Source organism: Nymphaea colorata, chromosome 1 (assembly GCF_008831285.2).
Source record: "Nymphaea colorata isolate Beijing-Zhang1983 chromosome 1, ASM883128v2, whole genome shotgun sequence".
NCBI classification, from domain to species: domain Eukaryota; kingdom Viridiplantae; phylum Streptophyta; class Magnoliopsida; order Nymphaeales; family Nymphaeaceae; genus Nymphaea; species Nymphaea colorata.
In genome coordinates, this window is record NC_045138.2 from 3,737,590 (window position 1) to 3,763,418 (window position 25,829).

Genomic DNA, 25,829 nt, shown 5'->3' on the forward strand with positions numbered 1-25,829 from the left:
TCCAAAAGTGCATGTGAAACCTAAATGAGCAAATACTTAGCTTTTTAATCTTTGGGAGTAAGAAACTAATAAGTAATCAGTAAAAGAAAGGATCAGGCAAGAGAGGTAAGACTATTTATATAACAAGGAATTAACAACAGGCAATTAAGCTTCTAGTCTCAAACACTTAAAAATGCATCTGTTATGCATAGTTTGACTCTTAGGACACAAACATTTCACCGATAAACAAGATAATCTACTAGCATCCGTCACCATTTACACCATCTGCAGCTGCATCAAGATCCTGAGGGAAGAAAACCCTGCAAAAGCGATAGGGAGGATCAGGCAAGAGAAAAGAAAAAAAAGATTGGTAAGCCACTTTATGAGCATATGGTTGTAAGTTTGTAACAGTAATCCACCGTCTAGCAGGCATAGGTAGATCATTGTGTGGTATATATGAGTTCAAGTAAACCAGTGTATGATTGTGCATGTAAATCATGGCCGTGCAGGCTGGCCATGTATGGTAAATCACTGTAATAATTTGTCACTTCAAATAAATTGTTGTATGAATGTGTAAATGGTCGTATGAGGGTTGCTAAGTAAAATGTCCTTCGAGGTAAATAATTGTTATTCTCAACCCATTTTGTATCACTATTACATCACTATGTCAGGAAAACATTGTCCACAAAACATCACTGTCCTTAGAGGTAAATCAGTGTTTAGTCAATTTTTTGTGAAAAGTAGATGGCATTATCGATAAGCTATTGTCCAGATAAATCGCTTTGCCACAGATGTGTGTGTTTTTACAGGCTATCGTTTGTCATATTTGCTAAATAAATGATTGTGCAGAAAATATCATTTCTTTACAGGTAAATCATTGTCTTTAGTTGATCTTTTATCCAAGTAAATCACGATCATTAAATCATCACATGACTAAATCATCAAGTGGCAGACATCATAGTCCTAATAAATGAAGCATTGTTGTTAGTCAGTTTTATGGTTGCATTAGTAAATCCATGACCAACAGTAAATTGTTTTACCAATAGATCGCTGTTCAAAAGTAAATTGTCCGCATTTTCATAATAGCTTGTTTGAGTAAATTTATATGCTTTCAACATTGCTTTTGGGTTGCACATAGCATAAATCATTGCCATTCCTGAAAACATAAAATGTACATGCTTCAATAGCATATTAGTGTTCGTATTTTATGTTTAAAACAACTAGATAAATGTTACAAAAATGACATTGATGTAAGCTCATGCTAGTGAAAAGACAGCTATAGAGGCAACAGTGGCGTCGACAATCAGATGGGTTGTCCAGATAAGTGAGCAAGACAATAAGGAATTTCAAGGAACATGGCCTAGTCTGTCAAATGAGAAGCAACATAATGAAAATAAACCATTTGAAAAAACTCATATCCATTGTGGAAAGGGATGTGTGCTTATGAAGGAAAAAGCACAACCCAGACGTGAGATTTGAGTAGATTGACAAAATTTTAGTAAGAAACTAAAAAGCCCATTCAAACCAGAGAGACCTCATAAAGAAGGAGGAGTTGGCTAATATATGCATATGATCCTAATTGTGTCCATCTGCCATTTGTGTGTGGTGCATGTCCATAGAAGTTTGAATGTTATATCAACTGGATATGTCATTGTCTTGGAAATATGCACATATATTGTAGAATAATAACCTTTTGAGTGTAAGTATACTATGTCACATGGATGCAGGGTGCGAGATACATCATACAACAAATTTTAAAAAAAGATTAGGTGTGGGTGTAGCACACACACACGCACACGCTCACATATAAATCAAGATGAACCAAAATAAAAGACGGGGGCTCATCTATATGCAAGGGGTCCCAGTCAACAACAAAGAGAATCATGGAAATCCGAAAATCACTGGCAAACATGCAACAACACAGGGAAATCGAAAGAAAACGACATAATAATAAAAGAGATGAAACAGGAAAATGAGAAACAAGTTTATATACTTTTTGTAAGGCTAGTCTAGTCAGGTGCACAGTTAGAATGGTCAGTTTTGGCTGGTTCAGCTTACTACACTGGATGTGCTATGTCGGAGAAACATCAGCACTAGCACCAGCATCAACATGGGTGGAGCAAAGACCCATGTGACATAGTAAGTATACTAAATTGTATATAGAATAATACATGTAGTATATAATATAAAATTTATACTACATGAAATACAATTTAATAATTGTATGTAATGCACTCATAACAAACTAAGTTTTTCAAATAAGTATACTATATTGGATATAGTATAATTCTACCGATATTCAATAGGAAAGTGTACACTACACTTTATATAATCATTTCTTTTTTATTATATTAACCTTTAAATATAATTACACTATGTTCTGTGTAATGCCTGGCTTGAATAATAATAATAGTACATACTTATAAGTTATAATGAATATAATTGTATAATGCACATGTAATATTGAGTGCACATATCATACTATAACATAAATACTTATAATGAATATATATATGTATGTATATTTATTTATTTATTTAGCTATGCGGCAATATCCATCATCTGACAAATTTGAGCTTCATACATATATACATATATATTTATTTATTTATAAAGCGAGCGCGCGAGAGAGAGAGAGAGAGAGAGAGAGAGAGAGAAGCACACTCATACACACATACCTGCACACATGAAATACGTACAAACATATTTACCTGCAAGTGTTCTGGAACATATGAAATAGGTACAAACAAATTTACCTGCAAGTGTTCTGGAATATAGTCCTAGCCAGACCATGGATGTCCTCAGTGCATTTACAAGCTGCCAACACCTCAAGGACTTGCCTGAAAAAAAAATGCTACTCATATGTTTGCAGTACCACCAAAAATGGCAAAGAATATAACATTGTGCAGTTAGTTTGATAAGAACCTAAGTTCTCTAATCAATTCCATAAAGGATGTCTCCCTCTTTTATAATGACAACATGAAGGATAAGCCAGGGTGTAACTTTCGATGGTTAAACCAATAGCCTAGAACAACACAAAGGGATAAGAAATGTTTTCTCCCGAGCATGCATTCCCTAGTCACCTTCCAAAACCAAATCACATAAAGATTAAGGAGAAGTGCATTAAGCCATAACGATATCTGATTTCTTTATTCAATCAGATAATGATTCTCTGTGATTTTGATGCAGTACTTATCTCTATGTATGCAATACATACATGCACACACACACACATGTGTGTGTATGTGTGTGTGTGTGTATATATATATATATATATATGTAAAGAGAGAGAGAGAGAGAGAGAGAGAGAGAGAGGTACCTCACAGTACATGGTTCATTCCGACCTTTAACCATGAAGTCAGGGTCATATTTTTCCTTTTTCTTGGATGGCCATGCAGAAGTGACAAACCTATTTCCAGCATGAGTGCTCTTTATCTCACAATATGGGGAATCAGTTTCAATCATCAAACGTTCAATTGGAATAGCACCAACAACACTGAGATTCTCTGGTGTCTTCAGAGAACATCCATTTATACCTGTTATTAGACAAAGGACAGAAATATTTTTGGGAAACATAAAAAACATCAAGACAGCACAGAAACAACTATCTCTAAGCAAAGCCTTCAAAGATAGAAACAAATACCCTTTCCATGAACCATTCAGTGTAGATGGTTAGGCAATACATTAAACAACATGAAATGGATCCAAGTATATCGGAAATATGAATCAACAAAAATGACATAGTATCTACTCCCAGAAGAAGAAGGAACTGGAGCAGGCCCCCAAACATTGGAATATATGGTGTCAAAAGCCTTTGAAGCTCTTTTATTTATTAATCGAAAGGGAAGGGCATGACTCTTACAAATATGAGTATATGACAACTCGAGCACATGCTGGACTCACTGACTGAACTCAGACTGGACTTATCTAAGAGCCCGTTTGCAACAAGACTTCGAACAAAAGATTGACTACAATGAGTTAACCGACCATGCCAAATGGATGACTTATTATACTCTGCGACATTGACTTCACTATGACTTGGAAAACATGAATCGGAAGGGTGAGGTTTTGACATCTGTGGAGCTTCTTCAAGGACATACATATCTCCTTTGCGAGTGCTCTCAGCGAATGTCTTCTTGGTTCGAGCATCCTTGACATAAACAGAAGAGGGTGTGAATTCAACAGAGGAGTGAGTATCATCAATAAGCTTGGACACTGAGATAATATTTTTCTTGGCACTTGGAACAACAAGAACATTCTTTAATGGAATGGAAGAAGAGCCCATAGAAATTTGTACATTTCCAATGTGCGATATTGTGTGATGGGAACCATCTCCCGTGACAACTGAGCCTTTATCTAAGTAAGGGAGAGCACGAGAGAGATTACCTACGTCACCAGTAACATGAGCTGCTGCTCAAAAGTCCACATACCATTCTCCTTGCTCGTTTTGTTTCAAATGAAGCTTAGACAGGGCTGTCATGAGGAGTTGTTGCATGTCTGCTGAAACATTAGATGTCTGATTTGAGCCAGACGATGATGAAGCTGACCCTGCTACTGCCTTGTTCTCACGTCTAACTTGATTATTTTTGTTCTGCGAATTATGCCAATATTCTGACTTTACATGCCCCCTCTTGTTGCAATAAAAACAAGTCGGGACCCTTCTAGATGTGCCAGAAGTAGTATTCATGCCCGGTGGTGTTGGGAGAATCCCTCTTCCCATTCCTGCCTGAGGAGTCCAAGTACGAGTGTGATTCCCTTGCAGTGCATGTGTCCCTGTGATCAGTACATTGTGACTATTGGAAGGAATCAAATTCTGTCGCTGAACACGACTAGCTTCGTGTTGGAATAGCTTGGCCTTCAGATCTTCGAAAGATGGGAGAACAGGTAGGACTTCCAGGACTTCCAAGGCTGTGCAAAAAATGTCAAAATCTGTTCCCAGTCCACTCAAGGCTTGTTGCACTTTGTCCTTGTCGTTGACGGGATGTCCAATGGCAGCAAGTTGATCACTTACACTTTTAATTTCATTCAAATATTCCAAGACTGTACGCGTCCCACGCTTGATGTCCTGAAATTGCATTCTTAACTGCAGAAAACGTGCTTCGGATACCTGAGAATACGTTGTGGCAAGGGTAGACCACAACTTTAGGGCTGTCAATCATCATCAATACCTCCTAATACTTCCTCTAACAAAGTAGAAGTAATATAGGCAACAAGAGACTGGTCGTGAGCCAACCAAACTTCATACTCAGGATTATTTTCAGTAAGGGTTTCATATTCAAATCTGATTTCACTCACAGCCACAGCCCCAGCGGCTTGATCTCCCACTACGGTCTTCTTCACTTCACGGTCAATATACATTGGAGGTGCTGGAGTGGTCCCATTGATATGCCCATAGAGTATGACTTTTAATAAAAGGGACAATTTGACGTTTCCAAGTCAAATAGTTACTATGATTCAGCTTTTGAGAAATAAGTTGGGAGATAAAGCTGGAAGATAGAAGAGAGGGGTTCGGCTGATCCATAATTGAATAAAGATGATTAGGGCAGACCACAAGCGACAGAAATTAGGGCAAAACGATGAGAAATTAGGGCAAAACAATTAGGGCAAATCGATTAGGGCAAATCACACAAGATTTAGGGCAGAAACTGAAAAGAGGGATAACCACGCCAGAAAAGAGAGAATTTAGGGCAGATTAGGGCTAATCAAATCAAACTGAAATCACTTACCGGAGGACGAACAACCTGACTCTGATACCATGTGAGAATCTTCACAAAGAACTCATCTCTCCGTTTGCAAATCAGATATATTGAAAAGAGAGGATGAAAGAAGGCGATGGAGGAAAGGGAGCAGCCGGCTTAACACAACCCTACGTTCCTTAATCTTTTAATTAATCAATAACCCTAATTAGGTTACAACAGATTTGTACAGAAAAATATAAAATATTACAAGAGAGCCACCGCCTAGTATCCTTAGGCATGTGGATATAAAGAGAATGGATCGGGTCTGAACAGACCCGATCCCCATACGCTAAAAAGTAGCACCTAATTACTCATTGGCATTGCTAGTGATGCCTCATAGAATCAGATAAGATTGAAGTCCATGACAGAAAAAAAAAAAAAAAATTATGGAATAGCAAATTTCTAGAAAACTAATAGGCTAATTGAGCTTGCTAAAGAAAAGGTCACCTAGTCTCCTCAAAATGAGGCTGCAAGGAAAATTTGAAACGAGAGCATTCCCAGAGTTACAGTTACCCCTAGTAAAGACACTCAATACATGTACAAAAGCCAATAAGAGAAGCATCCCAATAAAATAAATACCTATGTACAAACCAGTGAACTTTAGAAGCAGATCACAATCTTTTGCACTACCAGTAAATGAATGTGCAACACCTGTTGTAAACCTACGCAATGGAAAATGATAACAAGTCAGTACCCTGCCCATGGCTGCAAGCAAGGAGAACAAATGTCAAGGTGCTATCTGACAAATGTAGTTACAACTTACAACTATTAGTTCTAGATAAACACATGAACCACAGGAAACTTACAAATGTTTATTCCTTGACAAAATGTCACAAAAATCTTCAGCAGCAGCACGCATATGAAGAAACATTGGAAGCTTCAAAGCTGCAGCTAATTCAAATTGCCTTTCAAAATATCTGATTTCAAAAGTTAGGGTTAAAATTGTTTGAAACTTATAAACAGCAAGTAATAGTAACCTAGTTGAGCAAGAACACTAGTAAAATGATGTACAAGGGTGTGTGCATATGCGAGCACAGCTTATAAACAATTTAGATCTAGCATGTACATAGGGCCTGATGCAGATCATGTTGGGATATGATTTTTTTATTCAATTCAACACATAGCGTCCTGTTAGGGTTATGAAAGTTTTCCAGATTTGTATTCTGTGCATTTCTATTTCATTCAACTACCTATTCCTGTGGGATGTGTGTCAACCAGATTGTGCTCTCATATTTCAGACATTTTCCCACACTTGGAATAATGGTTTTGGGCAGAACCTCCACATATTCTTCCTGGAGACAATGGCACTTTAAAAACCATAGTTGTGTGCGTTGTCTTCTTGATCAGAACCAATAACATGCCAAGTTATTTACTCTTCAGAAGACCTTCTTTTCAATCATGTGACTGATATTTCTGTAGGAATTTAATATCTTAAATCACTAACAGTTGATAACTTCTCAAGTTCGTGTTAAGAAAAAAGCTCATTGTTAACATAAAAAACTAGTTAAGGTATCCCCAAACAAAGCAAATATGCTACGTACATCTGTTGGTCTGATTAAGAAGATGCAGCTTAAATTTGAACTCTCTCAAATGTCCTTACATATGTGTGTGCATGCTAAGGAGAGAAGGGAGAGCTTCAGAACTCTGCCCGCATGAACCATGAAAATGATACTTTATGGAAAACCCTTGCATACATCTAGCAGCCAAATTTAGCATCTTACCATATGTTCCATGCCTTAAGATAGTTCAATTTTCATGTCTAAATGTACCAGTAATGCCATTCATTTATTTTATTTCACCCTCATATTATAAACCCAACATAACTTAATTCAGAAGTGACAAACAGACACTCCAGAGCATGTATTGCTACCTTATTCAAATAAGTCATCTGGAGGTGAGGACTCTTGGCTTCTGTCATAACATTTCATCAAGATATCATGCAATTGGTTCTCAAAACATTTCTCTTTACAATCTTTTTCCTGGAGACAATGGCAAATATTTAATTTTGGGGGGATTTCCAATGAGCCAACAGTTTGCTGGTATAATATTAGGAACTGACATATTCTGGAAAGGTTGTATTAATAAGCATAATATTTCATTGCAAAACATATTCTCTCTTCAGAAGAATTCAACAGAAATTGGTTTTCAAAAAACAGTTTACAATTTTTGTTCTATACTCTAATAAAAAAACATTATTCAAAAGTTAAGTAGGACAAAAAACATATTAATACTAAAATCAGTTAAAGCCAAATCTAAAATAGCATTTTGCACACAAGGAGTAGTCAGTAAAAGATCTATATAGCTAAGACATAAGAACTTAGCTTGTACCGCAACTGGTGGTTGAAAGTCTAGCGATAAGGAAAACCTAATCATTTATCAAGGTCCAAATCTGAAGATATTTGAATACAGGAATTACAACCAATTACTCGAGCTTAATAACTTATCACTGATAAGACCGTTTACATAATTAAAAGGAAAATTAAGTTAAACATTTCAGACAGAAGTTACTTAACCTTTAAAACACATATAATACATAGAATCAACAGTTTAAGCAAACTATATTGCAGAGAACCAACTTCCATGAGCAAAATATTGTAGTAAATCACAATAATAAAAGTTAGCTCTGAGAAAGCTTAGCTCCTATCATTAAAGATGTATAATTAATCAATAGTGATCTAACTTCACTTACAAAAGCTACATGAATACTTAATGATATTTTCTGAGCCTCCACCATGCTCTTCCTTTTTTCCTCATTTACCCCTCAAAGGGTATCTTTAGAGTCTATGGCCGTCAGATAGGCACCTAGATCTATTGGCAAATCACCATTTTGGTCATTGTTGTTGAGAAAATAATGAGATTTCAGTAAGATGGTTATTAGAATTTTAGAAAGTATGGATGAGTAGTTTTCGTGTTATTATATGGACTTCTATGTAATTCTTCCACCATTCCCCTAATCTCTATTTTAAGAGATTACGGTTATCCTAATGACACGATTTTTCTCTCTCTCAACCTGTTGACTACAACATGATATCAGAGCCACTGCTTCCTAGGAGGGTCTGCAACTATACTTTGTCCTTCTTCCTTGTTCTCTTCTCCCTTCCTTCTTTCTTCTTCACCATTATCCTCTATTCTGTATATCTGAAGGTGTCTAAGGTTTGAATCACGTGATCAGAGACCTGATTGCTCATGTAAAGAAACCTAAGCAATCATAATCACAGTGGCTGTTGACATTGATGTTGAAAACAAGGCAATCTGGTCCCGCTGATCGTTGTAGGTTTGAAGACATCTCTAGTCTGTCATGAAGCAAAATACATGTGTAGGTGATATTGGCGACGCCGACGAAGTTGACGTGAAGAAGATTGTGTTTCATGGTGATCAGTCCGCAGCTTGTGAATAAGATCTAAATGTGGATAATTTTGATATTTATGTGGTGATTTGAGCACTCGGGTTTTCTGGTCTGATCTGTGCCCTAGTTGTTGCATCATTTGATGCTGTGGGTTACTTTCTGCCCGAGTAATCTTGGATATTAAGAGATTAAGTTTTTGTCTCTCGTGATATTCTTGTTTCTGTCATATTAAGACAGATTTGAGTTGTAAGTTGTCCCATCATGCATAGTCGTGAATTATTTTTTCTGCTCATTTTGCTGATATAGAGTATCGAGCTTGAGTTTTGAAGAGTAAGTCTGACTTGTGTCATACAACTCAGTGTTGATCGAATCGTCTTTTACTGTATTGTTTGGCTCAGGAGATATAAAAAGGTGGCAGAAATCAGAGCAGATTTGAGACCATAATTTTTTTTTTTTCATTCTCCCTCACGTATGCTTTCAGATGTTGATATTCTAAGTTGTGTGGTTCATATGTGGCACTGATTTCCTATTTTTGCCATAGATTATTAAGTGCCATCTGATCATAATTATTGTTGTTCCTCCACTTCTGTACAATATTCAGTCTCTATTAAACTGCTAATGTGTGAACACTGTGGGGGAGTCTAAAGCCGATCAAAACACTGAGGTTACTGCAGATTATAAGGCGTCCATTAAAGCATTTTTCTTGTGGCTCTTCGATGAAGTTAGATGGTAATAACTATGAACTGATCTAAGACATTTATGATGTCAGTTTCTGCGCATCAATGAAAGCACATCCTGCTTGAACCTGAATCCGAGAAGAAGGCAATCAAGTATGCTACGTGGGTGGAAGATAACGGCATAGTTATGTCGTGGATTATGTATTGATGCAAGTTCCGCTTGCAGAAACGGCAATCCGAACCTTCAAAGTAGATGAAAAGATGCGATACGACAAAAAAAGCAAAAGAAAAAGACAAAGCATTAAAGAAACAATAAAATTTTCTTTTAACTTCTTCAACTGTCTACAAAATAAGTCGTCACCCATATATATAGACCAAAGAAAGTAACGGGTTAGGTTCTGAACATATACCCTGAATCCGAATGGATCCAAACAGATACAAACTGAACATAAGTACAAAATAGATCCCAAAACAATATATAATCCAAAATCACATTTCAAGTAGTCTAAGATGACGAAGGGCTAGATGAGCGTCGTGGTTGTCCCTTTGTATGCCTCGAGTATCTACGCAGAGGCACCTCATCTCGACTGTATTCCAAATCTGCAAGGGATTCCACGGCTGAAGTCTCATGATCAACACTGGAGCGCGAAGATGAGACATGAGGCATGGAACTAGAACCGGGTACATGATGGGTCTGGTCCTGCTCTACATCATTCTCTCCTGGTTGGAGAGAAGTTGTCTCCAACAAATCATTGTCACTAGGGTAGAGAAACAAATCAGGAACATTGAAAATTGGTGAAATTGACCAAGCATCGAGAAGCTCAGCAGATAAGCATTTGTTCATAGACGACAAAGGATGTGGAAAAGACCTTATTTCCTTGGACTTAACTTATTATAGGTACCGACATGACATCGTTCAGGTCGAAAGTAGACCCAGACTTGTTGACCTACTTCAAAGTTGACATCTCGACGACCCCGATCAACAAGGGACTTATAGCTCTCCTAGAACTTCTATTTAACCTGATTATGGATATCACAAATATACTCAATAGCATCAAATGTTGCCGCTGCGTATTCTCCAACACTTGGTACTGGGGATAAATCAACAACATGGTTCGGGGACCGATCATATACCACTTGGAAAGGAGTCTTCTCAGTGGACAGTTGACTGAGTTGTTATATGCAAACTCAGCTTATGGTAGCACCAAGTCCCAGGTTTTGGTGTTCTCCACTACAAGATAAGTAAGTTTCCTAGAATTCGATTGACTACCTCAGTTTGGCCATTAGTCTGAGGGTGGTAAGCGCTACTAAGCTGAAGTTTAGTATTTAACAGAGACCATAGTGAACACCAGAAATGACTCAAAAACCTCGTATCTCGATCCGATGTGATTGAATGAAGAAGTCCATGAAACTGTGCCACATCTTTGAAATAGTAAGAGGCAACTAATGACGCATCTGTCGTCCGCTTGCAAGTAACAAAAATGGCCATTTTTGAAAATCTGTCTACAACCACCATGATTGAGTCTACTCCTCGAATAGTCTTGGGAAGTTCAATAATGAAATCCATAGAAACATGCTCCCATGGTCGATCCGAAATAGGTAGAGGAGTATACAACCCAGTGTTGTACGTATCGTACGATACGGGGCCGTATCGTACGATACGTATCGTATCGTTTGCAAAATACGATACGATACACCCCCTGTATCGCAAATGGGGGTGTATCGTACGATACGTGCGATACGGGCCCCCGTATCGTACGATAAGGTGCGATACGGCCCGTATCGTACGATACGGGCTGATTTCTAAAAAGGAGACTTGAACCCCATTTTTTCGAGTTTTTTTTATAAAAACCCACCCCTTCCTCATTTCTAATCTATAGATTGTACCGTTTTAGAGGGAAATCATTGATTTCCATTGTGAAATCATCGATTGTCACCGTGAAATCATCTATTAAACCATGGATTTGTGCATGGGTGGCTGATTCCCATTGAGAGGAAATGGTTTTTTTTTAAACCATGAAGATAATGATGAAAAAGAATGATATTGTTATGAATTTTGATGTCTATGAAGTATGAATGATGAACCATGAACGTGTAAGTTTATAGCATTTAGCAAAATAATAAGTCTATCATTATCTAAAAGACTAAACCATGTTTTCTATGAAGAATTTATTATTTTTAATTTTTTCTGATTTTTTATGAATTTTTTGATTTTTTTAAATTTTTTCTGATTTATTATTATTATTATTTTAAAATTTACGATACGGTTACGATATGTTACGATACGGCGTATCTTAAAGCCCGACCGATACGCCTTACGATACGCTTTTTACAACATTGATACAACCCACTGTTTTTTTACTATGCCCCTTTGCAATTTGGCAAGTACGACAACATTGAACAAACTTAACAACATTCTTTTTCATCTTGGGCTAATAGTAGCGTTCATCCATCAAGGAATATGTCTTTTCCTGACCAAAATGTCTCCCCTTTATCATGAAGCTCAGCGATAAGTTGTAATCTTAATGAGTATTGAGGAATACACAACTTATTTCCATGGAAGAGGTAGCCATTATGAATGTAAAATTTGGAGTCCATTGTCTGAGATGCAATGGAACACTCAGCCCAAATGTGGCTGAAATCTAGATCAACATGATGCATGTCTTTATAGTTTTCAAACCCGACACATGTTTTTACAACTTTCAAACCCGACTACCTCCATAGACATAGGCATTAGGAGTACAAGCTGATCCATATAAAGTGCAAACTATCGTGGATTGGCCAACGCCGAAAATAGTAGGCAATATAAGGAGTTTTCATGGTCTAGCCACTTTCTACCGAAGAGTCATCTGAAACTTCAGTACCATCATGGCTCCTATCACATAGTGTCTCAAGGGTGAGACTTTTAGGTGGACTCCAGCAGCCGAGGATGCCTCTTCCACTATCAAGGATCATATGACTCATGCCCCAATACTAGCTTTACCATACTTCACTAAAGTATTCGAGGTACAATGTGATGCTTCCAAGGTTGGGACTGGAGCCGTGCTTAGTCAAAACAAGAGACCCGTCGCTTTCTGTAGCGAGAAGCTAAACTGAGCAAAATGTCAGTATTCTACCTATGACTTGGAATTCTATCATGTCGTGCGGGCGTTTCAGTATTAAAGACACTATTCAATCTACAAAGAATTTGTTCTCTATAGAGATCATGGGCAATTTAAGTATCTCCACAGCCAAAAGAAATTGAGTGCTCGCCATGTCAAGTGGATCAATTTCCTGGAAGAATATACCTTCTCCATTCGTCATCAATCAAGAAAGCTTAATAGAGTTGTGGCCGCCCTCAGTAGAAAGAACAACCTCATGATGTTCATGTCTGTGGAGGTAGTTAGATTTGAAAGCTGTAAAGACATCTATCATGCTGACCTGGATTTCAGCCACATTTGGTCCAAGTGTTCTACTGCATTTCAATTGATGGATTCTAAATTTTCCATTCACAATGGCTACCTTTTCCACGTGAATAAGTTCTATATCCCTCAATACTCACTAGGATTACAACTTATCGGGAAGCTCCATGGGGATGTACTGTCGAGACATTTTGGGCAAGATAAGACATATTCCTTGGTGGATGAATGCTACTATTGGCCCAAGTTGAGAAAGGATGTTAAGTTTGTTAAATGTTGCTGTATGCCAAATTGGACATAGTCAAAACAGTGGGTTGTATACTCCTTTACCTATTCCAGGCCTTGGGAGCATGTTTCCATGGATTTCATTGTTGGACTTCCCAAGAGTGTCTATGAAGTAGATTCAATTATGGTAGTTGCAAATAGATTCTCGAAAATGACCGTTTCATTCCTTGCAAGCGGACAACGGATGCGTCACTGGTTGTCTCTTCCTATTTCAAAGATGTGGCATGGTTTCATAGACTTCCTCGTTCAATCAAATCGAGATACAAGATTTTTTATACATTTTTGACGTTCACTATGATCTATGCTAAATACTAAACTTCAGTTCAGTAGTGCTTCCCATCCTTAGACCACCGATGGCCAAACCGATGTAGTCAATACAATGCTAAGAAACCTACTTAGGTGTCTTGTAGGAGAGAGCACAAAAACCTGAGACTTAGTGCTACCACAAGCTGAGTTTGCGTATAACAACTCAGTCAACCATTCTATTGGGAAGACTTCTTTTCAAGTGGTATATAGTCAGTCCCCGAACCATGTTGTCGATTTATCCCCAGTACCCGGTGCTAGAGAACACACTCCAGTAGCACTTGATGCTATTGAGTATATGTGTGAAGTCCATAGTCAAGTGAAATAGAAGCTTCAAGAGAGTTATGAAACCTACAAGTCCCTTGTTGATCAGAGTCATCGAGATGTCAACTTTAAAATAGGTCAACAAACCTGGGTCTACCTGCAACCTGAACAATGTCATGTCGGTACCTATAGTAAGTTGAGTCCTAAGAAATACAACCTTTTTCGCATCTGTCATCATCTAGGAACAAATGCTTATATGCTTGAGCTTCCTGAAGATTGGCAAATTTCGCCGATCTTCAATGTTTCTGATCTGTTTCCCTACTCTGGTGATAATGATTCATCGAAGACGACATCTCTCCAACTAGGGGAGAAGGATGCAAAGCAGGACCAAGCCCATCACTCTCCCGGTTCAAGTTCCTCGCCTCAGGGTCCCACCTTCGTGCTTGAGTGCAGATCATGAGTCTTTAGCTGTGGAATTCCCTGTGGATCTAGAGCATAGTCGAGATGAGGTGCCCCTGCGTAGATACTCGAGGCATGCCAAGGGTTGAATTGTGATTTTGGTTATATATATATTGTTTTGAGAACCATTTTGTAATTACGTTCAGTTTGTATCTGTGTGGATCCATTCAGATTCGGGGTACTCGTTCAGGACCCGACCCGTTACTTTCTCTCATCCATATAAATGGACGACGACTTATTTTGTAGAGGATACCTTGAAGTTAAAGAAGAAGTAAATGTTCCTTTCGTTGTTTGTTTGTTCCTTTATTTGTCGCTTAGCGTATTTACTTTTGCTTTCGAAAGTTCTGATTGTCGCTTCTGCAAGCTGAGCTTGCATCAGAAAATCTCTAGCATTCATGTTTCAACTAGAGAGCAAACCATAGATATGTTTACCTAGTCATTAGCTATACATGGGTTTTTAAAATATTCTAACAAGCTAAGCATGATAGATAGATATATGCTCTAGCTCGGCAGGTGTGGATGGGGGGGGAGGTGTTGAGAAAATAATAAGATTTCAATCAGGTGGTTATTGGAATTTTAGAAAGTATAGATGAGTAGTGTTTAATATTTTCATGTTATTATATGGACTTATATGTAATGCTTCCACCCCCTAATCTCTATTTTAAGAGATTAGGGTTATTCTAATGACATGATTTTTCTCTCTCTCGACCTGTTGACTGCAACAATTGTCATCCTACATTAGTATAAGTTTTCAGTTAGGTAGTTTATATTTTTTAAAAGAAAATGTCCCATTTTAAAATCATTATTTTCTTTTGACATTTCCATCATTCTTTTTTTTTTTGTGACCCTAAATTTACTTAGGACACTACATACAAATAGGGAAACACCACCAATTTGAACTATTTTAAAATTATAAAAAAATTGAAATCCTAAACAATAAAAAGTTAACTGCCAATGTCCAGTACTAATTAAGATCTATGGACATGCTTGAAATTGAACATCTCAAAATTTTTAGTTGTTTGATTTAACATTAAGAGTTCCATTTCCTATATTGTATGTCATGATTTTTCTTTTTTTTTTTTTACCTTATTAGTTGATAACCACTTTAAGCACATGATAAGACCCAGATAAAGATCAACTGCTTAAAATCCAATTGGCTTAGGCATGGGCTTCAGCTGTCAGATGTGCAGTCACTATCAAACTCCCATGAATGTTGCTCTCCACATTAGCCGAAGTTTTTAGCTATTCCTCTAGAGACCCAAAGAATGCTGCTTCCAGAGTTCAGATCCAAGGTTTCTCCTCAAACTTCTTTTTCAGGAAAAGAGAGGTGGTGGAGGAGGGAAGGGGGAAGTCTGACGACCATGACCATGCAAACCAATCAATAAAGCCAACTTTATCATATGAAACTACAGACAAGTCCATCTTAATATAACAAAGTGGATAATCTTCTTCAAAGAAGTTATTCATGGAAATTTAGAATTCACACTCAACTGAGGTGGCTCAGTAAGATAACAAACACACCCATGTGTGTTGCATGTGTTTGTGTTTCTACATTTTATGTGTAATGCCATGCAGGCATGGCGAATTACCTTTTCTGAACTTCAGGTGAGCAAAAATGGGTCCTGTCATAGTCCAACCCACACTCGCCCACAGCCACCACCTGACAAAGAGCAGCATGAGCACATGGCTTTGATGAAATAAAATACCAAGATGTCTACTTTAAAATCCTCAAACAAACAGGAAAGTGCAAACAAAATTAGGTAGTAAAATGTACATGGTCGATTATTTTATAGAGATGAGAAAGTATATAAACAATATGAATTTATTTCATAAAGAAAAGAAGGCACATTAAGGTTAATTGTTCCGGGTGAGCGAGAGGTATTAATCCCACCACCCGAAAAAGGCCAGAAGGCCCCCCCATTCCCCCTGCCTCCGGGGTCCTGAGCTGCATCGGTGTCAGCGATAGCAACCGTGCACCCTTCAACTTGGATGCTGCGCTCTACCACCTTAAGACACAGGAACATAGCGCTCACGGGAATCGAACTAGAGACATGCCTTTATACAGACCCCTAGCTCGACCAACTACGCTACGCCCCTTGAGACACATTAAGGTTAATTGTTGGTTTAATCACAACACAAGGAAATTCTCCAATATAGAGCCCAAAAAAGAAATCTGATATTACAAAACCGGCTTTGATAGTGTTGTGAAAGAACTGTTGTTGGCTGCTTTCAAAGGTTCAAACTTCAAGGGAATGATCAAGGGCTACGGTACATTGACCTTGGGTAGTAACCCATGTTACACCTGATGTCAGTAAGCTCTTAAACCCAATTCTTTCTTTTGGTAAGACAGTATAGTTGGACACAATTGGACAGTAAGAATGAAAAGAAACATGTCGACATGCCTTGTCCGTTCCTGAAAAATGTGCATAAACAAAGTGTGTTTCTATGAAAATGCCTATCCTTTCTTCCTTTCTTTTCTCAAACAGAGCTCCATGACCGCACTCTTCTTTCAGCTTCCATGCAAGCTGGTTGCCATGGCCTGCTCTCTCTCTCTCTCTCTCTCCTGTCAACACAATCCAATGACTCGAGTTGCTGCACTAAAGTGTGTCAGCTGCGGGACATTAAAAGGGGCATAGGAACACTTAATTGTAAATAGTTGAAAAAGGTAGGATGTTAATAAGGTGGGATTCTCGTAGGTTGACCCATACACTGTCACCACATATAAAAGTTGATGATCCATGTTAACTGGGCTGTATAGGAAAGTAATGAGAATTTTATCCCTTGCTGGGCTAGAGATCTCCCCTAACTGGGTTCTATTTTTCTCTCTTAACTCTCTGGAGTCTTCCTGATAACCTGCTGGGGAGGGAATGAAAGACCATCACTAACAAAGTGTACATACATCTCAAAAACGTTGCAGAACACTCAATCTTAACAGGCATTGTTGGTTTAAGTTGTGCCAATATCGATGAATAACAAAGAAACATGATCATCGCATTTCAAACTTCACATTTATAAATTATTCTTCAGATCCAAGCATGCCTACGTTGTCCGCTTACATACCTTGCCTTTTTCAGCTCCTTGTCTAGCCAATGAGAGAAGTTCCTGAAAGTGAAGTTCGGGGTCACCGCTTTCTTCAAATTCCTGACATAGAGAAAAAGAGTTTGGGCTTTAATGAGACAATGTCTGCGTTCCGCATTGAAAAGCATATTGCAAGAGTTTATCTGCAAACCATGCATCTGGTTGGATGCACCCCGACCGTACAGAAAAGGCGCCCTGCAATGGTGAAAAATATGGAAGCTTTAGCATTCTATAATCCCTATTCACTTAAGGTTTGTCCTAGTCGAGTCTCAAAAACTAAAATAGGGTGCGGAACTTCGAAGAAAGACGCTGGAGGACATAAATGAAGGGGCAGTGGAACAAAAGGTGATTGGTATAGAATCTATAGGGCACTGATGGAAGAACTCGTTAAAACACCCGCACTCAAAGATGAGCAGTCAAGCATCACGCATACCATCCGTTTCAGCAATCGCCAACGCCTCCCTGGACTCTTGAAGCGATCCTCCAGTCACCTTAATGAGCAAATTAGAAGCGCGCTAAGATTTTTCTGGAGAGGAACATTGAAGGATGAACTATAATTGTTACAGATACTTCCTACTGAAAATGGCTGTTACGCCAAATCACTCACAATTATCCGATCAACCCCTGCATTCCATGCCCTTTGCAGCACAACGGGAAGATCAGCAGCATGACACCTCCTGTTATTGTAAATTCCCTTGAACATGCCATCTAGCAGATGAACACTTCAGGACATCAGTTACCTCGCTAGTCGCCATGTTGGAAATGTGCAAAACCGTATATAGTGTTGCGCGGAGAGAGAGAAAGACAGAGGGAGGGAAATGGGGACAATGAATCAGAGAGAGCTTACCGGTAAAATTAACAGCTATATCTGCTTAAACGCCATGGAATTTGCATTAGCAGCCACTCATAAAACATAGCAACACCAAACAAAATGAATTAAAAAAAAAAAACTATTTGCAAATGCATAGCAAAATCACATGCCTATCATCCTTAGACCAGCCATCCCCCCTTCTCCACTGCAAGCAAGGAGAACGATGATGACCGGCGAAAGCACCTCCTAGGGGCGAACCAATGTCTTGTAACCGCAAATCACTGACTGTTGTCGGTTGCCATATTTTCGTGACAGGCACATGAAAAGCCACTGTAACTCTTAGCCCCAAAACCAAAGAGAGGGGGAGTGGGAGCGGGAGCATGCGAAACCAGGATAATAATAGGAAAAAAAACGAAGGTGGGTGGTGAAAACAAATAAGCTGACCACGAGGCAAGAACCAAAGAAGCGGCGAAACGTCACAGGACGTTGGATTTCCGTTTTCGGAACGTCAGGAACAGGGACGTCTTTGGAAGGAACGAACATTTTCAAACGCCATTTGCCAAAATGACGCCCATTCGGCGTTTGCGTGGGAACTTCGTCAGCTGCCTTTAGTCATTGCTTTATCCTTCTTTCCTTTGATTGACTCTGCATTCGATTCAAAATTCAATGGTAAAACAAAAATGTGAACGTCAAATTATGTAGTTATGGTTCAACCCATGAAGAAGATCCTGCCCCCATTGATTGGGATAACTCAAGGAGCCTTTGTTAAGTCTAGGATGATCCACGATCAGATTGCTATGGCCAATGAGCTCGACCAACCATCTACTTACAATAGAAAAGATGGCATGTCTCAAACTTGATATCTCAAAGGCATATGATAGAATATCTTGGAGATTCATGCAAAAGAGCCTTCTACTTCTTAGATTTTGTAGGGAGAAATTTTACTGCTACAAAGGATGTTAGGCAAGGCGACCTGATGTCCCTCTACCTATTCATCCTAGTAATGGAAATTGCACCTAGGAATTTTAAGGGCCAAATAATGAGGAGGGTCATTCACCTCTTCCCCTCAGTTAGAGCCATGTCAGATGTCCACTTCCTAATGTTTGCAAGTGATCTCTTACTATTTAGTGTTGCTTCAATCAAATTGCTTACTAGCATCATGAGAATCTTAAACCAATTAGAAGAGAGAGTGGACTTCATAATCGATAACTCCAAATCCTCTCAGTTTACATTTAATGTAGACACTCCTCTAGAGCAAAAGTTGGCCAACATTGGTGGCTGGCAAGTGATCAAGCTGTCCTTGTAATATCTGGGTGTTCCTCTTTTTACGGGGAACTTAAATGTGAAACATTGCGCATGGTTGATTGCTAAATTTGAAAAGTTGGCGCCTTGAAAATCCCAACTCCTATCTTATTGAGGGCATGTGTGTCTTACCACTGATAACCTGAGCTCCATGGGTAATTTTTTGATGCAATCTTTCTCTCTCCCATGAGATGTAGTGAAGAACCTTGAGAGATGCATGGTCGGGTTCCTTTGGGCTGATACTTAGGACAACCGGCATATTTACCAAATAGCATGGCGTTTGCTTGTGCAAGCCCCAAGCAAAAGGAGGGATTGGTATACACCTTTTCTAGGATGTTAATGACTCTCTACTAGCGACCATGCTTTGCTTTTCCCTTAATAGCAACTCCCTCTTCGCTTAGTGGTGCAGGCGAGATATCTTAAATCTAAGAGTTTGTGGACAGTGCGAAAACAAGGGAAGAACATTTGGGCTTGGAAAAGCTTAGGAAAAGACTGAGACAAGTGGATTTGGAAAGCCACGAGGCAAAAAGGTAGTCATGAAGGCTGGAAAGGGTACATGGAACCAACACATTCTAGTTAGAGCAAGTTGAACTATTTACATGATGTGGATTTGGCAAATAGATGCCACTTATGCAAAATGAAGGAGGAGAGCAATTTGCATGTCCTGCTCAAGTGTTTGGTAGTGCAGTGGTGTGGAGCAAGGCAATTTCAAAGTTTGGCAGGAGTAGGCTCCCATGGCAAAGTATAGATAAAAAAATCCAGCTTTGGAGCAAGGTGTCTTTCAAGGCTAAATGACTTAGGAAATGTTAGATGTTGTTATTTTCAATCATGGCGTGGAAGTTGTGGTGTTTTATAAATGAAGTGGCACATGGGAGAGAGACCATACTTACGACTGAATAGATTTTCTCTACTGTTTGGTACTCAGCTATGGAGGCATTTCAAAGTTTGCAGCTAAAGGACGAGGAATGAAACCATGTCAACTTGGTTGCTGGCTGGACTCTTGATGAGGGCAGTCTGTCAAGCTTAAACATGGAAGCCAATGTGCTTCAAATTGTCGCCCACAAGAAGGGCGTTAAAACCATGGTGATGGACATGTGGAAATTGAGAGGTATAGAATCTAGTGAGGCCCCTTTACTGGAGCTCAATATAGTGAAGATGGGGCTGAATTGCACATGCTGAGTGGCTGGCTACAATCTATGGAGAGAGTTATGAAAATTTTGAGATCATAGCAAACAATGAAGGCCAGAAGTATAGATTCAAAGCTGTGCTGGAAGGTAGAAGGCCGATTAATAAAAAATGGCAACACATTAGGGTACTTAGTCAAAGTGTAAGGGTACTTAGCTAACTGCCCACTATGCAGGTTGGCTAGCAGATGCGTCAATACGGGGAAAGAGATGGGAGGGATGATGGCGGCTGATGCTATTTTAGCTCTACAGCTATGCTTGTGCTTAATGTCTTTTGCTTTTTAATAAGAAGCATTTACGCTTGTGGTAGTTTGGCCTTTTGGTTTTGGTTTTGGGCAGCTGAGTCATCTCTTTTTGTGACTCATGCTCAACATTTTGTATATTTTTTCCTGTACACATCTTAATTTTTCTACAATAAAAAAGGAGGGAGCCTATCTCCCAACAGCCCTCTTATTGGCACTGCCTTATTTGCGATTTTGCGTTTAAGTGAATATTTATTAAAAGTAATGGGTTTTTTTTGAAAAGGAATAAAAGTGCGGGGTGAAGCAAATTCAACTTCGACCCCTTCCAAATGTCCAAGAGATAGAGAGGGAGATATAGAAAAAAAAAAGGAGAAAAGAAGTCGGCGGATGCAGTCAACGAGGTCATGTGGCAAAGTTGGGGGTGTTTAGTTCATACTAGAACCAAGAAAAAAAAGGTATCAAATTTGAGCGTTTTTACGAAGTCCCAAATCCCAAATCTCCAACCCAATCGGCACTTTTGAGGCTAATTTGACATGTAATGAAGCGAATTATCACTACTTACACAACAAATTGGACTAAAGCACCCAAATGGATTTCTTTTAGCTCGATCGGAATGGTGGTGGCCGATGGCCAGCCTTGACCAGATGGCGTTAGTCAGCCATGGTTCTTTGATTTGTCACGGCTCGTTAATTTGCCCCATCCATGATTGCCCAAGTTACAACTTACAAACGAATCAAGCTAACTTTGGATCATGTTCGGAATGACCTGTTTGCTAATTATTTCATTATGGAACCTTAGAGGTAAAAGACCTCCGGCCTCCGGGTCATGAAATTTTTTTCCCTTAGAAGAAGCAATGACTGCGTTTTGTGTTTTCATGGCAGCCCAACGCTACTTAAGAAAATTTTGGAGCATCTTTTAAACATTTCTTAGGTTTCAAATCCATGACAGCTGAAATCTACAATTGCATCAAACGGCATCCACACCTTAACGTAAAAGTACGAATTTGAAATCAGATGAAAGAGGAATTGAGATCCTTGAAAAAGATAAATTTACCCTAGTCTCACGATTTTGGCAAGAATTTTCTTCCTGCGCTTGGTTACAAAGTAAACGAAAAAAGAAAATCCATTGTGACCAGTGTTTTCTGCAATGAGATGGGGCTGCTTCCTTATTGGATTTTTCTTTGTAAAACCAGCGGTTCGATGGGATCCAGGGTCGTTTGGAAACGTGGAGGCGCGGCAAAGATGAAACTCTTTGCTGCTATCCCCAGCCAGAGGTTGTCCCGCACCCACTTGATTCTTTCTTGAAAGACTGCCGGTGTCGCGGTTTCCGGGCAGTTCTTTCCGTCGGGCATTGGCCTACCGTTTTGGTGATGCCGTCCCTTGCATTTCCTCACGCAGGACCCTTGGCATTCATCAGGCCTCAGCCTCTTGCCGGCTGTTATTCTCCTCATCCCGCTCGCGGAGCTCTGCTGTCCTCTCGCTTCCGGGGTGCCTCATCCACCTCCCACCAACCGCTGCAGTCCACCTCCTTTCTTCTCAGACAACCAAAGCAGAACCAGCAACAGACCAATCGCCGTTCTCTTCTGGGGAGGGCATTCGCCTCCTCAACCGGACGCCCCACCGCCGATGCCCAGCACTTGCGAAGGGAGCTGGAAGACGTTTATAGAACCTGTAAAATTTGGAGATGGAGAGGTCACGCCATCAATTTCTCGCAGTCTGGGACTGCAGAAGGACCTCCGCTCCTTCTCGTCCACGGCTTCGGTGCTTCGGTCGGTCACTGGCGGAGGTACATGGGGTCTCTTACAACAGCACGGCCTTCTTCCTCTTCGCATCCTTCCTCTTCCTCTTCCTCTTCCTCGTTCTCTTTCTCTCCCGAAACAATTTCGCTTCTGCAGTTTCGTCCAGCTAAAATATCTTTGCCCCCACGAATGCTTTCAGGAACATTAAGGTGCTCGCTGAGAGCCATACCGTTTTCGCCATCGATCTGCTCGGTTTTGGTGCGTCTGATAAGCCTGCAGGTTTCGCGTATGAGATGGAGATCTGGGCTCAGGTCAGGTTTTAGATGATTACCCAGCTACCCACCTTGTTCTCCCCTCTTCCTCCTTCTATTGCAAGAACGACGTATTTACAGGGAGCAGTGGTTCTTTTCCACCAGTTGATCCTGGACTTTTTGGAAGAGGTGGTTCAGAAGCCGACGGTGCTCATAGGCAACTCCGTCGGCAGCCTCGCATGTCTTATTGCAGCTGCTTCAGGTTCGGATGTCTTCTTCTTCTTCCGTTGCATGCATGTTTTACACCAACTTCTGGTCTTAAAATCAGAAAGGCCAGGGAAGCCCTCATGATCTGTCTGTCCGTTTCTTGGTGGTTCGAGGGATCCGTGACTGGGCTGCTAGTCAGGTTCATTTTTGTTTCTTGCACTTAAAAGGTTGTCTGCGGCTGCTTTTCTCACTTTGTGACGCCTGAACAGAGTCGCAGCAGGGTCTGGTCCGGGGGCTGGTGCTACTGAACTGCGCAGGTGGCATGAATAACAAGGCGATAGTTGATGACTGGAGGATCAAGCTTCTGCTGCCGTTTCTTTTGCTGTTTGATTTCCTTCTCAGGCAACGGAGGATTGCATCCTTCCTGTTTGAACGCGTCAAGAGCAGGTATGCTGACGCACATTTCCCTTTCTCTTTTGAACTGGCATGTGTAAATGGTGCGTGACTCAGAAACATGAACCAGGGAGACCCTGAAGGGCATTCTCTTGTCTGTCTACGGAAACAAAGACAGCGTTGACGATGAATTGGTTGAGGTGATAATTCTTTGGCACTTTGTACTAGTACCTTTTCTTTTCACTCTTTTTTTTTTTTTTTTTTTTTTTTTTTCCATCTTGCTAGTTAAAGCAATATCAGAATATCATAATGTCATCGCACTTGAATTGTGATAGCCGCTGCTTCCTGCTTCATGTCTGCTTGCCTGAACTTGCTATGTTCATGTTCTTTCTCTACATTAAGAGTTGTAAAAGCTCAAATAATTGCATGGTTGCAGATCATCAATGGACCAGCAGAAGACGAAGGGGCGCTTGATGCATTTGTATCTATTGTGACAGGTCCACCTGGGCCCAACCCTACTTCCTTGATGCAGAACATCTCGCTGCCTGTTCTGATACTGTGGGGAGATCGAGACCCATTTACTCCACTCGATGGGCCTGTTGGCAGATACTTTGCGTCTCTCCCATCAAGACTTCCGAATGTCAATCTTTTTGTTCTGGAAGGAGTTGGCCATTGCCCTCACGATGACAGACCTGATCTAGTCCATGAAAAATTGCTCCCTTGGTTGGATGCCCTTCCCGAAACATGACCGCGAACCTGTCTCATCTCCTCCTTCTGGGCACTATTCTCTGTATCTCAGGTTCAACTTCTGCCTGATCACTATAAAGGAAACGGGAAATTGTAGCAAATTTTCGTGTAAAAGAGCCTGAGGGTCTGTTTAAAGCCATTCCCCACTTTATCTTCAATGTCGAACCAGTGGCGGTACGGCTTGATTGGATGCTTCTGTTTTTTGCTGCCCTCGTTAGATGAAAGGCTACCAAGTACCAACCTTCCCTGCAGGTATTTCAATTCTTCCACCATAAGTTCTGTCCACTCCACTCCATCGACGTCGGTGCAGTTTTGAAGTATATCAATGGACAATTTTGAATTAATTTCTTTTGCCCATTCACAACTGATTTTGCTGAATCTTCAAATCAGTTGATTCGCAGAGAATTGGCAACTTCGCTGATTCGATTTGAAGACTCACAAGGAGGAATATATTGATTGGGAGTAATATTTTTAAGGCTGAGTATGGTTATCCCACACGACATTAGGTTGCACACAAGATACTTTTGAGATCACTAATTTTTTAGGTGCGTACATAGGTTGTAGCTGTAACCAAGCATAGTGACGGAGGATCAAGCGAAGTGAATATTGTAGGTCATGTAAAGGGAAAGTTGGACGCCTTATTTAGTTATTTAAATGATACCGTCAACAAGTAATCGGGGCTAAATGCTTCCTTTCAAACTTAGCTAGTGACATGAACATTAAACAATTACAATTTTAATGGTTTCTCACAGTCATTGCTGTTCTATGATCATTTTGAGGTATGCTGGATGACAATTCATCGAGTGCGATCAACACTTTTTTTTTAATTGTTAAAATAAAAAAAATATTCTATGTAAAAAAAATCACGAGCTACTCATTTGGTTTTCGATGCAAGCCTGTGGGAAGGTTAGGCCTTCTTACCTTTATTGATACACCGCTGTGCAAAAAGCTTGCAAAAGAATCAAAAGTGCTAGGCCTTGACACTTCAGAATACAGGAACCAAGGTCAGAATTTACAGCTCCTTACATCGGCATAAAATATTATCATCTATGTGAAAAGGAGGATCGTCATCCAGCAGAGTTACGTTATGGATCATCGACGACAGCGCACGGAAACTAGGGGTGGGTATCGGGCCGGGCCGGCCAGCCCGGCCCGATAATATTGCCGGGACGGGCCTGGCCACCAAAAATTAGGCCCGGCTCGCCGACCGACTTCCTCCTGCCCGCCGACCTCCCTCCTCGCTCGTCGATCTCCTTCTTGCAGAGACCGTGCGGCGTTTCCCCCTCTCAAAGCCCTAAACCCTCTTCCTTCTGCTCTTTGTCGACGTTGTTGTCACACTCCGACCTTTTTGACACTCAAACATTTTTTTTTCTAACATCCAACATCGAGGTGTGACTACACAATAGTTCAAAAAGGAATGAGCCAAG

At 40.0% G+C, this 25,829-nt stretch overlaps 2 protein-coding genes across 3 annotated transcripts; one reads left to right on the plus strand and one right to left on the minus strand.

The window, feature by feature from the left end:
• Positions 1–90: 90 nt before the first annotated feature.
• LOC116267567 (uncharacterized) lies at positions 91–18,906 on the minus strand. 2 transcript variants are annotated; one of them, XM_031649382.2, is made up of 12 exons: positions 18,509–18,906; positions 18,375–18,395; positions 18,135–18,235; positions 17,961–18,018; positions 17,679–17,722; positions 17,510–17,590; positions 16,039–16,109; positions 6,524–6,634; positions 6,309–6,379; positions 3,299–3,515; positions 2,736–2,819; positions 91–299 (listed from the first exon to the last, which is right to left on the minus strand). In XM_031649382.2, exons 1-12 carry the CDS (start codon positions 18,528–18,530, stop codon positions 239–241), a joined length of 942 nt encoding a protein of 313 aa, XP_031505242.1. In that variant the 5' UTR covers positions 18,531–18,906; the 3' UTR covers positions 91–238. The 2 variants fall into 2 exon arrangements, with proteins under 2 accessions (XP_031505242.1, XP_031505235.1); XM_031649375.2 differs by having other exon boundaries at positions 6,297–6,379; positions 18,509–18,902.
• Positions 18,907–22,171: 3,265 nt separating this feature from the next.
• On the plus strand, positions 22,172–24,746 carry LOC116250064 (pheophytinase, chloroplastic-like). The gene is made up of 6 exons (XM_031623420.2): positions 22,172–22,851; positions 23,004–23,115; positions 23,221–23,317; positions 23,532–23,709; positions 23,786–23,855; positions 24,092–24,746. Exons 1-6 carry the CDS (start codon positions 22,436–22,438, stop codon positions 24,401–24,403), a joined length of 1,185 nt encoding a protein of 394 aa, XP_031479280.1. The 5' UTR covers positions 22,172–22,435; the 3' UTR covers positions 24,404–24,746.
• The last annotated feature ends 1,083 nt before the right edge of the window (positions 24,747–25,829 follow it).

What these genes read in the sequence shown, in the direction of transcription:
- LOC116250064 (XM_031623420.2), top strand. Translation starts at nt 22,436, where the DNA reads ATGCCGTCCCTTGCATTTCCTCACGCAGGACCCTTGGCATTCATCAGG. An exon ending in AGATGGAGATCTGGGCTCAG is followed by an intron (nt 23,116 to 23,220) that starts GTCAGGTTTTAG and finishes CTTTTCCACCAG; the next exon opens with TTGATCCTGGACTTTTTGGA. An exon ending in TTGACGATGAATTGGTTGAG is followed by an intron (nt 23,856 to 24,091) that starts GTGATAATTCTT and finishes GCATGGTTGCAG; the next exon opens with ATCATCAATGGACCAGCAGA.
- LOC116267567 (XM_031649375.2), bottom strand. Translation starts at nt 18,530, where the DNA reads ATGGCTGGTCTAAGGATGATAG. An exon ending in CAGGGGTTGATCGGATAATT is followed by an intron (nt 18,019 to 18,134) that starts GTGAGTGATTTG and finishes TTGCTCATTAAG; the next exon opens with GTGACTGGAGGATCGCTTCA. An exon ending in TGCATCCAACCAGATGCATG is followed by an intron (nt 17,591 to 17,678) that starts GTTTGCAGATAA and finishes TCTCTATGTCAG; the next exon opens with GAATTTGAAGAAAGCGGTGA.